General features: G+C 41.7%; 1 protein-coding gene across 2 annotated transcripts in view; it reads right to left on the bottom strand.

The window, feature by feature from the left end:
• Positions 1-12289, bottom strand: part of parvin (beta-parvin) — a 331571-nt gene that overhangs the window by 96642 nt on the left and 222640 nt on the right. Inside the window, exon 6 of one of the 2 annotated variants that reach the window (XM_067782235.1) lies at positions 3071-3210. The exons of the other annotated variant lie outside the window; for it this stretch is intronic. Coding sequence (XP_067638336.1) covers positions 3086-3210 — 125 coding nt within the window. The 3' untranslated portion in view covers positions 3071-3085. Of the gene's footprint in view, positions 1-3070; positions 3211-12289 lie in introns of those variants that run through there. 2 annotated transcript variants of the gene reach the window in all.

The raw sequence follows: 12289 nt of genomic DNA, 5'->3' as shown, positions 1-12289 counted from the left end.
GCAGAAAACACGACTACAAAAAGGCAGATTCTATCAGCAGTCGCAAAACTGTTTGACCCCGCAGGATGGCTTTCACCAATAATGATTCTTGCCAAAATGTTGCTGCAACAACTCTGGATGGAAGGAACGGATTGGGACGAGGACGTGAAGCCCGGAGCTCTCGAAAAATGGACCTCAATTTATGAAAATTTACCTCATATCAGGGACATTAAAATCCCTAGGTGGGTACAGTATTCCCCCGATAAACTAATCCAGCTGCATGGATTCTCAGATGCTTCAGAAAAAGCATTTTGTGCCTGTATATATTTACGAGTACAAACCCATGAAAATAGTTTTTCATCCCATTTGCTAGCTGCTAAAAGCAAAGTAGCACCCCTCTAAACCGTGAGTCTTCCACGGTTGGAACTCTGTGGAGCAGTTTTACTCTCCAAGTTAGTGAAAGAGCTGCGAAGTGAGCTGAATCTACCCCAACACGAACTCATTCTCTGGTGCGATTCTGCCATCGTACTGGCCTGGTTAGAAAAACCACCCCATACCTGGAAAACGTATGTCGCCAACAGAACCTCTGAAATTCTTAAGAACGTTGACAACGCCACTTGGAGGCACGTTTCCAGTAAGGATAACCCAGCGGATTTAGGCACTCGAGGCTGCAAGCCTCAGGATTTAGTCCAATGTCCATTATGGTGGGAAGGACCTAATTGGCTTATCAATCCATCAACTTCGTGGCCAAAGGATATTTCTCACCACCCAACTCCCCCCGAACAACGACATGTGGAAGTATTCCACACCCTGCAGGAAGAAAATATAGATATAATCGACCGTTTTTCGTCATTTTCTCGAGCGCTTAGAGTCATGGCCTATATGTTGCGGTTTATCAAGAAAGCAAGGAAACTGAAAGTTCCAGCCACGCTTAACCTCACCCACGCCGAAGTGAATGATGCCAAAATCAAAATCATCATTCAAACTCAACGGAATCATTACGGAGACACGATAGAGCTGCTTCAAACGTCAGGACCCTTACCCAAAAATAACACCCTTCTGACATTAAACCCCATGCTAGATGACTCAGGAATCATGCGAGTTTCTGGAAGATTAGCATATGCCACCTATAGCTTTAATGAGCGGCACCCAATTATCATACCCGAAAACTCTCGATTTTGTTCTCTTCTGTTGGACTTCCTCCATTCGAACCTGCTTCATGCCGACAAACAGCTGATGATCCGAATGGTACAGCAACAGTACTACATTCCACGTTTGAAGCAAAAGGTCAAAAAGCTCGTCTTCCACTGCAAAACCTGCACCATCTATAAACAGCAGATGAAAACGCAGATAATGGCAGCCTTGCCACCCGAGAGGTCAACGTATTCCCCTTTCATACAACAGGAGTCGACTTTGCTGGACCATTTATGGTAAAAACTTCTCCCCTTCGCCGAGCTTCGTATGTCAAAGCTTACGTTTGTGTGTTCGTCTGTTTTTCCACAAAGGCTGTTCATTTAGAAGTGTGCTCTGATCTCACCACGAATGCCTTCAACGCAGCCTTTGCCCGATTTACTGGCCGCCGTGGCCTACCCCACCAGATATATTCTGACAACGGAAAGACGTTCGTCGGCGCACAACGCGGATTACAAAGAGAATTCACCACATTCCTCAGGGAAGTCGCTACAGACGTCGCCGAAAAGTATGCAACACACGGATTCTCATGGAAATTCACCCCACCATACGCTCCCCACATGGGTGGTCTATGGGAAGCGGCCGTGAAAAGCTTCAAGATAAACTTTACGAAAGTAGCAGGAAACCAGAAGTTCTCCTTCGAAGAGCTTACTACCCTCTTAGTACGCATAGAGGCGGTCCTCAACTCCCGACCGCTCTCCCCTATGTCCGAAGATCCAATGGATCCCCTAGTCCTAACCCCAGGGCATTTCCTACGTGGCGCGCCGCTCTTGTCGTTACCGGAGCCAACTGCAGAGCATCTCACCTTGGTCAACAAATGGCAGAAACTGAAAGTGCTTCACCACAAATTCAGCACACGATGGAAGAACGAGTATCTCAAGGAGCTGCATAAGCGGTACAAATGGAAATGCCCTCAACGCAATATTCAAGTTGGAGATTTAGTCGTGGTAAAGGATGATTTACTACCCCCGAACGAATGGCGTTTGGGACGGGTAATACTTTACACCCTGGATCGGATAACCATGTTCGAGTTGTGGAACTCAAAACACAAAACGGACTAATAACCCGAAATATTGCCAAACTGTGCGTGCTACCAACTGCCTAGTAATGCCAACCCTACCTCTGGTACCCTCTGTTTCATGACCCTAGCAATCTGAAAAAGATATATAAGCTACCCTCACCCATGCCTGCAAATACGAATATTTTTCTTTTCTTGTCTTTGCAGGACCCGCAGAACCACTGAGGGACCAAAGTGTCGCCTCTGTGGCCAACGACATGTGTTGAGACAGTGCCGGGCATTCTTAGCGATGAAACCCGAGGAGAGATACCAATGTGCAAAAACCCACCGGCACTGCCTCAACTGCCTCGCAATCTCACACTCCACCGGGGCGTGCGACTCCCCAAGCAGCTGCCGAAAATGCTCCCTCGGCCACCATACTTTGCTCCACCGGGCTCGACCGAACAACCATGCTGGAAGCCAGGACAACGACAGCCGACGAAGAGACAGGGCAACCCCACGAGCCCGCACGGAAAACCGCCAGAGCGCGGTACAAAACCGATCGGCTCGTCACAAAGACGACAAAATACGGGAATTAGTAGCCAAGGCACGGGCGGCCTTGGACAGGGTTGATGCCGCCCTTAACCCACCAACGCGTCGGGCGGGGGGGGGGGGGGGCATGTTGAAGACATGATCGAGTTTTCGGACTAAGTCCGCCCCCTCCGTCTGGCAACACCCGGCCAGTGCGGCCAAGCGCAGGCAGTGCAGCTCAGCTGTGGCTTGCCAACCACCACCGCGCTCACTCTCAATTTTTTAGTTTATCTAAAACCACCAGCCGTCACGCACCGCGCAAGTCCGACCGTTCGCTCGACAATCGGAGTTTTTTTTCGCCCGCCATCGCACAAGCTGTTTTTTATTTTAAATAATAATTACATTCACATATTTTAAAGTTTGAAGTGTGAATAAAGTGCATTTATTAACATAAAACCGTGTGTCCTCTTTTCCATAAAGACAGTGCTGTGTTAGTGCTAATTTTAGACATCCTGAAAAGAAAAACGTTGTCTCTCGTCATAACAAGACACCTGAATATAAAATAAAGATAGTAAATGCATTTATTGAGCAACTACCAGCAGTTCCATCACATTACTGTAGAAATAAGAGCAACAAACTTTACCTCCCAGAGCTATTTCGAAACGTATCAACGTTATACAAGCGCTACCCTGAACATTTAAAAAGCATTGATATACAAACCGATCAGTTGTCACACCGTATGTTACGAAAAATTTTCCACAATTATAGAATTGGTTTTCATAAGCCCAAGATAGATAAGTGCATGACTTGTGAGAAATACAAAAGACTAGACAAAAAAGAAAAAGAAAATTAGGAACAAAGTGATGAATATCAAAGCCATATTAATGATAAGGAGAGGTCCAAGCACATATTTTTGGAAGAACAAATGGAAAGCAAATTAAACCCTTCGTTTTTGTGTGCAACATTCGATCTCCAAAAAGTACTGAGTACGCCGCATGGTATAAACGTAAATTTGTATTATTCTAATATAGCGAGAGCGTTTACGAAAGTGGCACCAGAAATGGATATTGTTTTTTATGAGGAGAGATTGATGGCAAAAGGGGCTGCAACAAGATCTGTACGGTAATTTTTGAGTATTTAAAAATTGTAGATCAAAGAAAAACCTGTAAACAAATTATCCTATATTGTGACAGCCATGCTCGCAACACTTGCGTATTTTCTTAATCAAACAATATTCAAATAATAAAAATAAAATATTTATTACCAGGGCATACAATGATGCCAGTTGATTACGTGCATAGCACTGTCGAGTCATTTATTCGCAACAGAAATGTCTAGGCTCCGAGCGAATGGTACACTGTAATTGCAAATGCGAGAACTAATCCAGGAAATTATAACTTCATCTCAATGAAATATGCGGACTTTAAGAACTGGAAAGCATTTTCGCTAGCAATATTCCCAGTTTCATCAAAACTATCCTTCAATACGTTGCGGTCTGCTAAATTAGAAAAGAATAATCCTAATATTCTACTCAGGTATGGATACTTTGAAGATTCAAGAAAAGTTGAGTATTGCTTAGAAACTAATCTACGAAAAACAGGTAGATCATTGTTTAATAAAGGACCCGCCATTTATACAGGAGCTTACAGAGAATTTCGTCGTTAAAGTATTCAGATTTAAAATCACTTTGTGATAAAAATATAATTCCCGAAATTTCCCACAGAGAGTACCTCAACTTAAAACATAACTCTTTTATCACAGATACATTACCAGATACTGATGTAGAAGACGACAATGTGCAATAAATAGATTGTACCTTAGTTATATAGTTTTTATTTCAAATTACTTAGTTTAATTGTAAATTTAAAACATTTGTTAATCAGCCTGCATCTTTAAATTTGAATAAATATGAATTGCGTCTAGAAATCTGAATAAAAACATTGATCTGCATCATCAAACACTTTTTTTAATGTTTCCAAATGTGTATTTTTTAATAATTTAATTTTGGCTTAACCGGCAGTTTGAAGTAATGAAGTCTGTTTTTTTGGAAAGCAAAAAGGGCGTAAGCGACAAATGTGCCATTATTAATAATAAATGTAAAAAACTCCCACATCAGTATACGTCAATTATGTAGTCTTCTATACACACCAACTTTCACGTTACTATCTAAATTAATCGCAATATTAATACAAAAAAGCGTCTACTGAACGATTTTGTTTATGTCGGTTAAGCCCTTTGTGCGGTTATGGCTCGATATGCCAATAGCAAAATGAAAATGTTAAATGAAAACTTGTTATAAGAATACAATCACCGTAATTTTTTTTTTTTTTTTTTGTATAAAGTGATTAATCTTATACCATATGTGATAACCCATAAAATAAAATAATATAATTTCAATTCAAGGGATATTAAACAAAAAAAAAGGTTCAATTAAATTACGTAATCCAATTTTTAAAATAGCTAAACCAATGAACCAAAAAAAATTTGAAATTCACCAGTATAAGTATTTGCTTAAATTTCCAATCAACGCAGAATAGAATATAGCAGATGTAGTATGAAAATGATCCCTATAGGTCAATTCTATTTGATGTTAAATGGAAAGTTCAACAAGCGAATTCAATTAAAGATAACCGCTTATCAAAACTTAATTATAACGGATAGTAATAATTAAATTGGAATAGAAAAACAAACTTTACTTTTTTCAAAAAAGTAATCAAGATATCTATCAATAAAATAAACCCAATTAAACAGGTGTTTTGAAAGGCCGAAAATATTTGTAATTTTATTTTAAATATAGTTAGTGTGTTGTTGGTGTTGCTCCGGCAGGGTTAACGGCATGGGCGTTGTTTTAGTCCATGGAATTACTGTCACAGGTCAAGGCAACAAATCCCCCTTTTTATTTTTAAGCCTAAGCTAACCGCGCGGTTGATACATTTACCCATAGAATCCCAGAATTACCCCCAGAGTGCTGTTTTGGACTGCTCATATGGCAGCTTGAATAGCTTGACGCTCGCGAAAAAAAAAATATAATGTTGTGCGGACCTTGGACTCGGATACCACTTACTAAAGCCTTTGAAGACCCAGGCAGGAGCTCCGATTCTGCGGACAACACTTCTCCGCACAAATTATCAACTGTATACTAATCGCTTCTGTGTGCACTAAAGTGATGCTATCAGTTGTCCCTAATCGAGAAGACGGAAAATAGAATATTAGAATAAGGTAGTATAGATTTAAAAAAAAATGTAGCGCTAAGATAAAAGATGAGAAATATTAAATAAAGAAGTTTAAAGGTATTTACAGAAAAATGAGAAAAGAAATGTTAGAAAAGTTAAAGGTATTTACAGAAAAATGAGAAGAGAAAAGTTGCTGGGCTATTGCGTTGGGCGCCATTGTGTAACTGCCTGTAGTGGTTAGATGCGGTGGCCGGCAGGCCATTGGTATTGAGGCGCTGTTCTTGCCACAGTACCTAACCGCAGTCACAGCAAAAAGTTCATGCCTTAGGAGGATCTGGTGATAGAAGTGAACAAAGAAAAAGCGGGAGAAGCCTGTCCTTGTGTGGGGGAGCCCGCCCCCACCCCACCTGTGCCCTAAATGCGAACAGCCTTGAACTCCCCTTTGGCTCCATAATCCGAGTGTAGTTCCCTTGCCAGACACTTGTTCGTCCGTCAAAAGATCGGTCTAAATCACTGGTCAGTTCGTCCTTCCGTCCATACAGTCACCCATTTTCCCAAGGGCCACACCCACACTAACACTGAAAGTTAAATTACTCGATATTTAACTTTAGATACTGGCAACGAACCATTTGAAATAAAGCAAAGCAAGTATTCGTTTATACTGGCTTACAATTTTATTACAATAATTACTTAGTATCTTGCTTTATATTCTGCCCAGCAAATAATACCTGGCATTGGGTATTAATATCAAGAGATTTAAAAATTGAAGCTAAATGAAATTCAATACTTAATACTATGTACTCCATGCAATTAATACAGATACATTGTATAATTTTAATGACTATTCAATAGCCGCATAATGATTCGCATCAAAAGAAAATAATAGGAGAAAAAAAAATACCAATAACAAAAATTTACGCAGAGTGCTATACCCTATATAATAAAAAATTACGCAAAGTGCTATAGCATGTACCCTGTCCTGAAACTTAATCTCGGTCTCAGCTGAGTATCTAAAATCGGTCGTATATGAGCGTATGATTTAATATAAGTATGTACATACGTGCGTGCATAGATTATTTTCCGCAATGCAGGCACATTTGTACATAGTGATATTTATGTAAAAATATGTGTTCTAATATGAGAATTACTCACGTAATTGAGCATACAGATTCATATACATTAGGGCGGGTCGATTCAAAAATCGCTCATTGCTCTGTGAAAATCGTATTCTAGGGATCAAAATAAGAAACTTTGCCGAAGGAACCATACCTCTAAAACGAATTCTGATGTCCCCCAATTTGGGTCGAATTTTTGGGTAGGGGCAAATTTTGAAAAATACCACTTTGACCCATTTAGAGTGCTCTAATCGAGTCCAAATGTATTACCGACCCCCACTAACTTTGGAGGCCCGACCCACCGATGCCAGTGACACACCCCCTGGAACCCCCTGGGGGTTCACCATACAAAAATTTCAAAAATTCGCCGGTTTTGCACTTTACATGAAAAAATCAGCTAAATGGCTATGTTTTTTCTTTATTTTTATTTATTTATTTATAATAATATTTATTATTTATTTATAATATCTATTTTTTCTCTTAAGAAAAAAAAATAAATGAAAAAATTAACTTAGGTGAGTTATAGAAAAGAAACTAAAAAAAATATTGTTTGAAGTCTTTTTTACTTTCAAGTCTGGGCAATTTCGCACAGCTCTCTAATGTCGTCGCCATAAAAGCCTCTACATTTTCCGGTATAACCCGTTTGGAAACGCTAGCTAGCAATTGAACATGTCGTTCCGTTCCTTGTATGTGTGATGGAATTTTTGGATCATTAAACGGTGGATCATCTTGATTTAAATATTCTTTCAATGTATGTACGCAATGCTTCGCGTGAATGGTGGTTCAAACACAATATTTATATCATTCAAATTGATCATTTCCGTATAACTTGTGCAATTAAAGTTTATATCTGGTTTTTTATAAACTCTAAGTTGCATTGGCTCGTCAACATCGGTTCGATAGCGTAGAATTTTCTTGATGGCACAGTCGCGCTTTTCTTTGCTATCATCAAACCGAATGCGCATAATATGAATAATTTTGCGTAGCGAGGTTCTAGAAATCGTGACCAACCAATGAACTTGAAAAACAATGCACTGCCGTACACGACAGAGCTGTAATACTTGATATTGAAGTACATTGGCACATAACATTTAATTATAAATTCAACCAGAATTCTTAAATTTGCATCTGGATTTTCCGTTGTCACATATAATCGCAATAATCTAGCGGCCTTGGTGAGCCACCGAGAATGTACAATTTTTCCTTTTAATGTTAGCCAGATCCACCGGAACCACGCCGCTAGAAATTGCATGGGCCATGTCGTATAAGTACTACGAATCGGTGGAAAATTCAATTTTTTCTGTAGCAGGGGGCATATTTTGCAACTCAATTTTCTGGAAGCCGTCCACCACCTGAAAATATATAATAATAAAATAATAAAAAATGGTTCACAATTATAATAAATGAGTGATAGCAATAACTTACCGGAAGAGTTTCACAAGTAGAAAATTGTTTCCAGGGATTTTACATACTCTGTAAATTGTTGGGTGTTGTTTCTTCTCTTGATTTGCTCTTGATATTTGTCAAGCAATTTATTCAATTTATTAAATACACTTTTTTCAACATTATTTCCATACCAAGTTTTTCCCAAATTCCAATCAACTTATCTTGTACTTGAATAGTGAATGATTTACGGGAAAACTTTTTTGTTCTGTTTTAGCACGTTCGCTTAAGTAAAAATAATATCTCAAGATATCCAGATGGGTTGGTAAATTAAGATCAGCTAAATCAGTAGACACACCAAAAACAGTAACATCATGCTTGGGTATATGACTCATTGGGTTTTCGATAGTTGTTGATGTAGTTGCTTCATCTTGCGGTGTAGAGGATGGTGGATTCATTGTAAACTTTTTGATTTGGAATGGTCACTTCACTTATTATTTTTTTTGAAATATTTTTTTATCTGAAATTAGCACTTCACACTTTGAGTTCTTCACAACGACTTAATGCATTCACAAAAACTGTTGCGTTATATATGGTCTACGAGACGAGGTAATAAGAATGAAATGGTAATTTCAATTCTACCTGCTGTGTCTTGTGGTGGCTTAAAAAAACAACACAAGCAATTTTACGATCTGCAATTGTGTCACAGTGATACCTTCATTTTTCAAAACGGTTGAATAAAAAACCCACACAACTATGTTTACGACATGCAAATGCATCACAGTGATGCCTTGGTTTTAAAAGGGTTGTAAAAACGCTAATTTTTAATAATTTTTTTAATTTCTTTTCTATTACTAAGTTAAATTCATTTTTTCATTTACATATGTTCTGACTAAATAAATTTCTAAAGAGAAAAATAAACTCCAGGGGTGTGCCACTGGCATCGGTGGGTCGGGCCTCCAAAGTTAGTGGGGTCGGTCATACATTTGGACTGGATTGGAGCACTCTAAATGGGCAAAAAAAAAAAAGAATTCGTTTTAGAGGTATGGTTCCTTCGGCAAAGTTTCTTATTTTGATCCCCAGAATATGATTTTCACAGAGCAATGGGCGATTTTTTTGCCTCCCCACAAATCGACCCGGCCTAATATACATACATATCATATGGGTCAGCTGTTGAAACTCACCTCGCTGTCAACTCTCTAATGGTACCATCCGAAAGTGTACTGCAAAGAAATAGAGATCAAAACAACAGCCCTACCCACATATGTACTACTGACCCTCTCTAGCTGAATAAAAGTGCAATAAAATTATTGCAGTGTCTGTTTGTAAGTTATTATTTCCGCTTAGACACCCAGGTGCGTGTATTCATAATAAGTAGAACGCGTTTAATAAAAAATTAAATTATCCGGCTAAAGGGAAATCCGAGGGCCACAAAGCTGCCGCTAGGGATTACTGGCAGCTCGCGCCTATAAACAAAAAAGGCATAAGTAGGAATATTGTAAGTTCCGTACGCAAGGTGACTTCATATATGTTTGTGTTGTTATTCTGCCTAAGGCCAAAAAAAATACAAACAAAAATTCAGTGACAGTGTTCCGTAAAAATCATGTAGGCATAAACTTAAACTAGAAAAACAATTAATCCAAATAAAAAAAAAACAATCTCGGGTTTGGTTAGTGCCGGTCATCCGTTTTTAATCACCCTGTTTCTCGCTGCATAAGAGTGGTGAATATAGGTGCAAATGTATATTGTACAGATCTCACAGCTTGTGCTGCCGAGAATATGACGGCCTGCCCTTACCTAGTGCTGAATCTGATGATTTTGTGGTGGTTTAATGGGCGATTTGAGGTCATTGGCCTTCCATGTATTAGAACGTACATAAGTTTTATAACAGCTGACCTCATTTGCTCAGTCACCTTAGGATGACCGCGCTGCTGCCACTACACGGCCACTAGTTCTGGCTAGTACGGATATAGCCAACCCCTTTTAAAATTATGTTAATTGTGTTGATGTGTGCGTGTCACAGTGGATATGTAAATATGCAGGTTGGTGTGTACTTGCGTGTTGTTGGTAAAATTTGGTGTGTGAATGTTGTAACGAAGCTTTTTCGTGCGCCGTTGCTTCTTTGATATTTGCTGGGGTATACTCGCCGTGCCCAGGGTTCGTTTACAATAAATTTGTATTAAAGGGGCACCTAGCAAATCGATTTAATATAAAAAACTTCACTCTCTTTATTGGTTCTAAATTCTATAATATAAAATAAAATGTGTTTGTATACTTCATTTTCAGTTTCACTTGGATTATCTTGCGGTATCCTTGATTGCGGTGGCGGGCCTTAGCGGCCCGGCCGTATTCCGTTAGCTGGGTCCCGTTAGTATGTGGCGTCGGTGCCTTGACGCGCCTTATGATGGCGTCTCTCTCTGTTGCGGTGCTCTGTCGCGCCTTTCGTCGGCGTCTACTTGTATTGCTGAGGCGATGCTCTGTCGCCGTGTTCCGTTAGACGGATCCCGTTAGTATGTGGCGTCGGTGCCTTGACGCGCCTTATGACGGCGTCTCTCTCTGCTGCGGTGCTCTGTCGCGCCTTACGTCGGCGTCTACTTGTATTGCTGAGGCGATGCTATGTCGCCGTGTTCCGGTAGACGGATCCCGTTAGTATGTGGCGTCGGTGCCTTGACGCGCCTTATGACGGCGTCTCTCTCTGCTGCGGTGCTCTGTCGCGCCTTACGTCGGCGTCTACTTGTATTGCTGAGGCGATGCTCTGTCGCCGTGTTCCGTTAGACGGATCCCGTTAGTATGTGGCGTCGGTGCCTTGACGCACCTTACGTCGGCGTTCACTTGTATTACTCTGCTGTGCCTTGCGTCGTCGTCTATTCGTATTGCTGGTTGCTGGGTGATTCTCTGCCACGCCTTGCGTCGGCGTCTACTCGTATTTGCTGGGCGATACTCTGTCGCGCCCTACGTCGGCGTTTACCTGTGTTGCTGAGGCGATGCTCTGTCGCGCCCTACGTCGGCGCTTACTTCTATTACTCTACCGGTGTACCTCTGCTGCGCTCTGCCGCCGCGCTTGGCGCTGGCTTAGCCTGGCTGCGCTATGCGTCGCCGCGTTGACGTGACCTCTGTCGGCGTACCTCTGCTGCCGCGGTTCGCGCTGGCTTACCCTGGTTACGTTGTGCGTCGGCGGACCTCTGCTGCGCTTTGCTGCCGCGCTCTGCGCTGGTTTACGTGCGTTGCCGCTCTGTTGCGGCCTCTGCCGGCGTACTTCTACTGACGGAGGTGAGCGGGTGTCACCTGTCGCGGTTGCGCGCAACTGTGGCGGGGCCTTTGGTCGTTGGGGGTGATGCGTAGAGAAGGTCAACCGCAATCACCGTTCCACGACTCGCTCCTATGAAGTGGATTCCTATTGCATAGAGAAGGTCAACTGCAATAGGGATATACTTCGCTAGTGGCTCTGGTCACGACCACAGCTCCGTGCTGACTGACTGCTGGTTTACGTGCGTTGCCGCTCTGTTGCGGCCTCTGCCGGCGTACTTCTACTGACGGAGGTGAGCGGGTGTCACCTGTCGCGGTTGCGCGCTACTGTGGCGGGGCCTTTGGTCGTTGGGGGTGATGCATAGAGAAGGTCAACCGCAATCACCGTTCCACGACTCGCTCCTATGAAGTGGATTCCTATTGCATAGAGAAGGTCAACTGCAATAGGGATATACTTCGCTAGTAGCTCTGGTCACGACCACAGCTCCGTGCTGACTGACTCCTGGTTTACGTGCGTTGCCGCTCTGTTGCGGTCTCTGCCGGCGTACTTCTACTGACGGAGGTGAGCGGGTGTCACCTGTCGCGGTTGCGCGTTACTGTGGCGGGGCCTTTGGTCGTTGGGGGTGATGCGTAGAGAAGGTCAACCGCAATCACCGTTCCACGACTCGCTCCTA

Source organism: Eurosta solidaginis, chromosome 4 (assembly GCF_040869045.1).
Source record: "Eurosta solidaginis isolate ZX-2024a chromosome 4, ASM4086904v1, whole genome shotgun sequence".
NCBI classification, from domain to species: domain Eukaryota; kingdom Metazoa; phylum Arthropoda; class Insecta; order Diptera; family Tephritidae; genus Eurosta; species Eurosta solidaginis.
The sequence above is the reverse complement of the archived record's forward strand: the minus strand, read 5'-3'. Positions and strand labels throughout refer to the sequence as shown.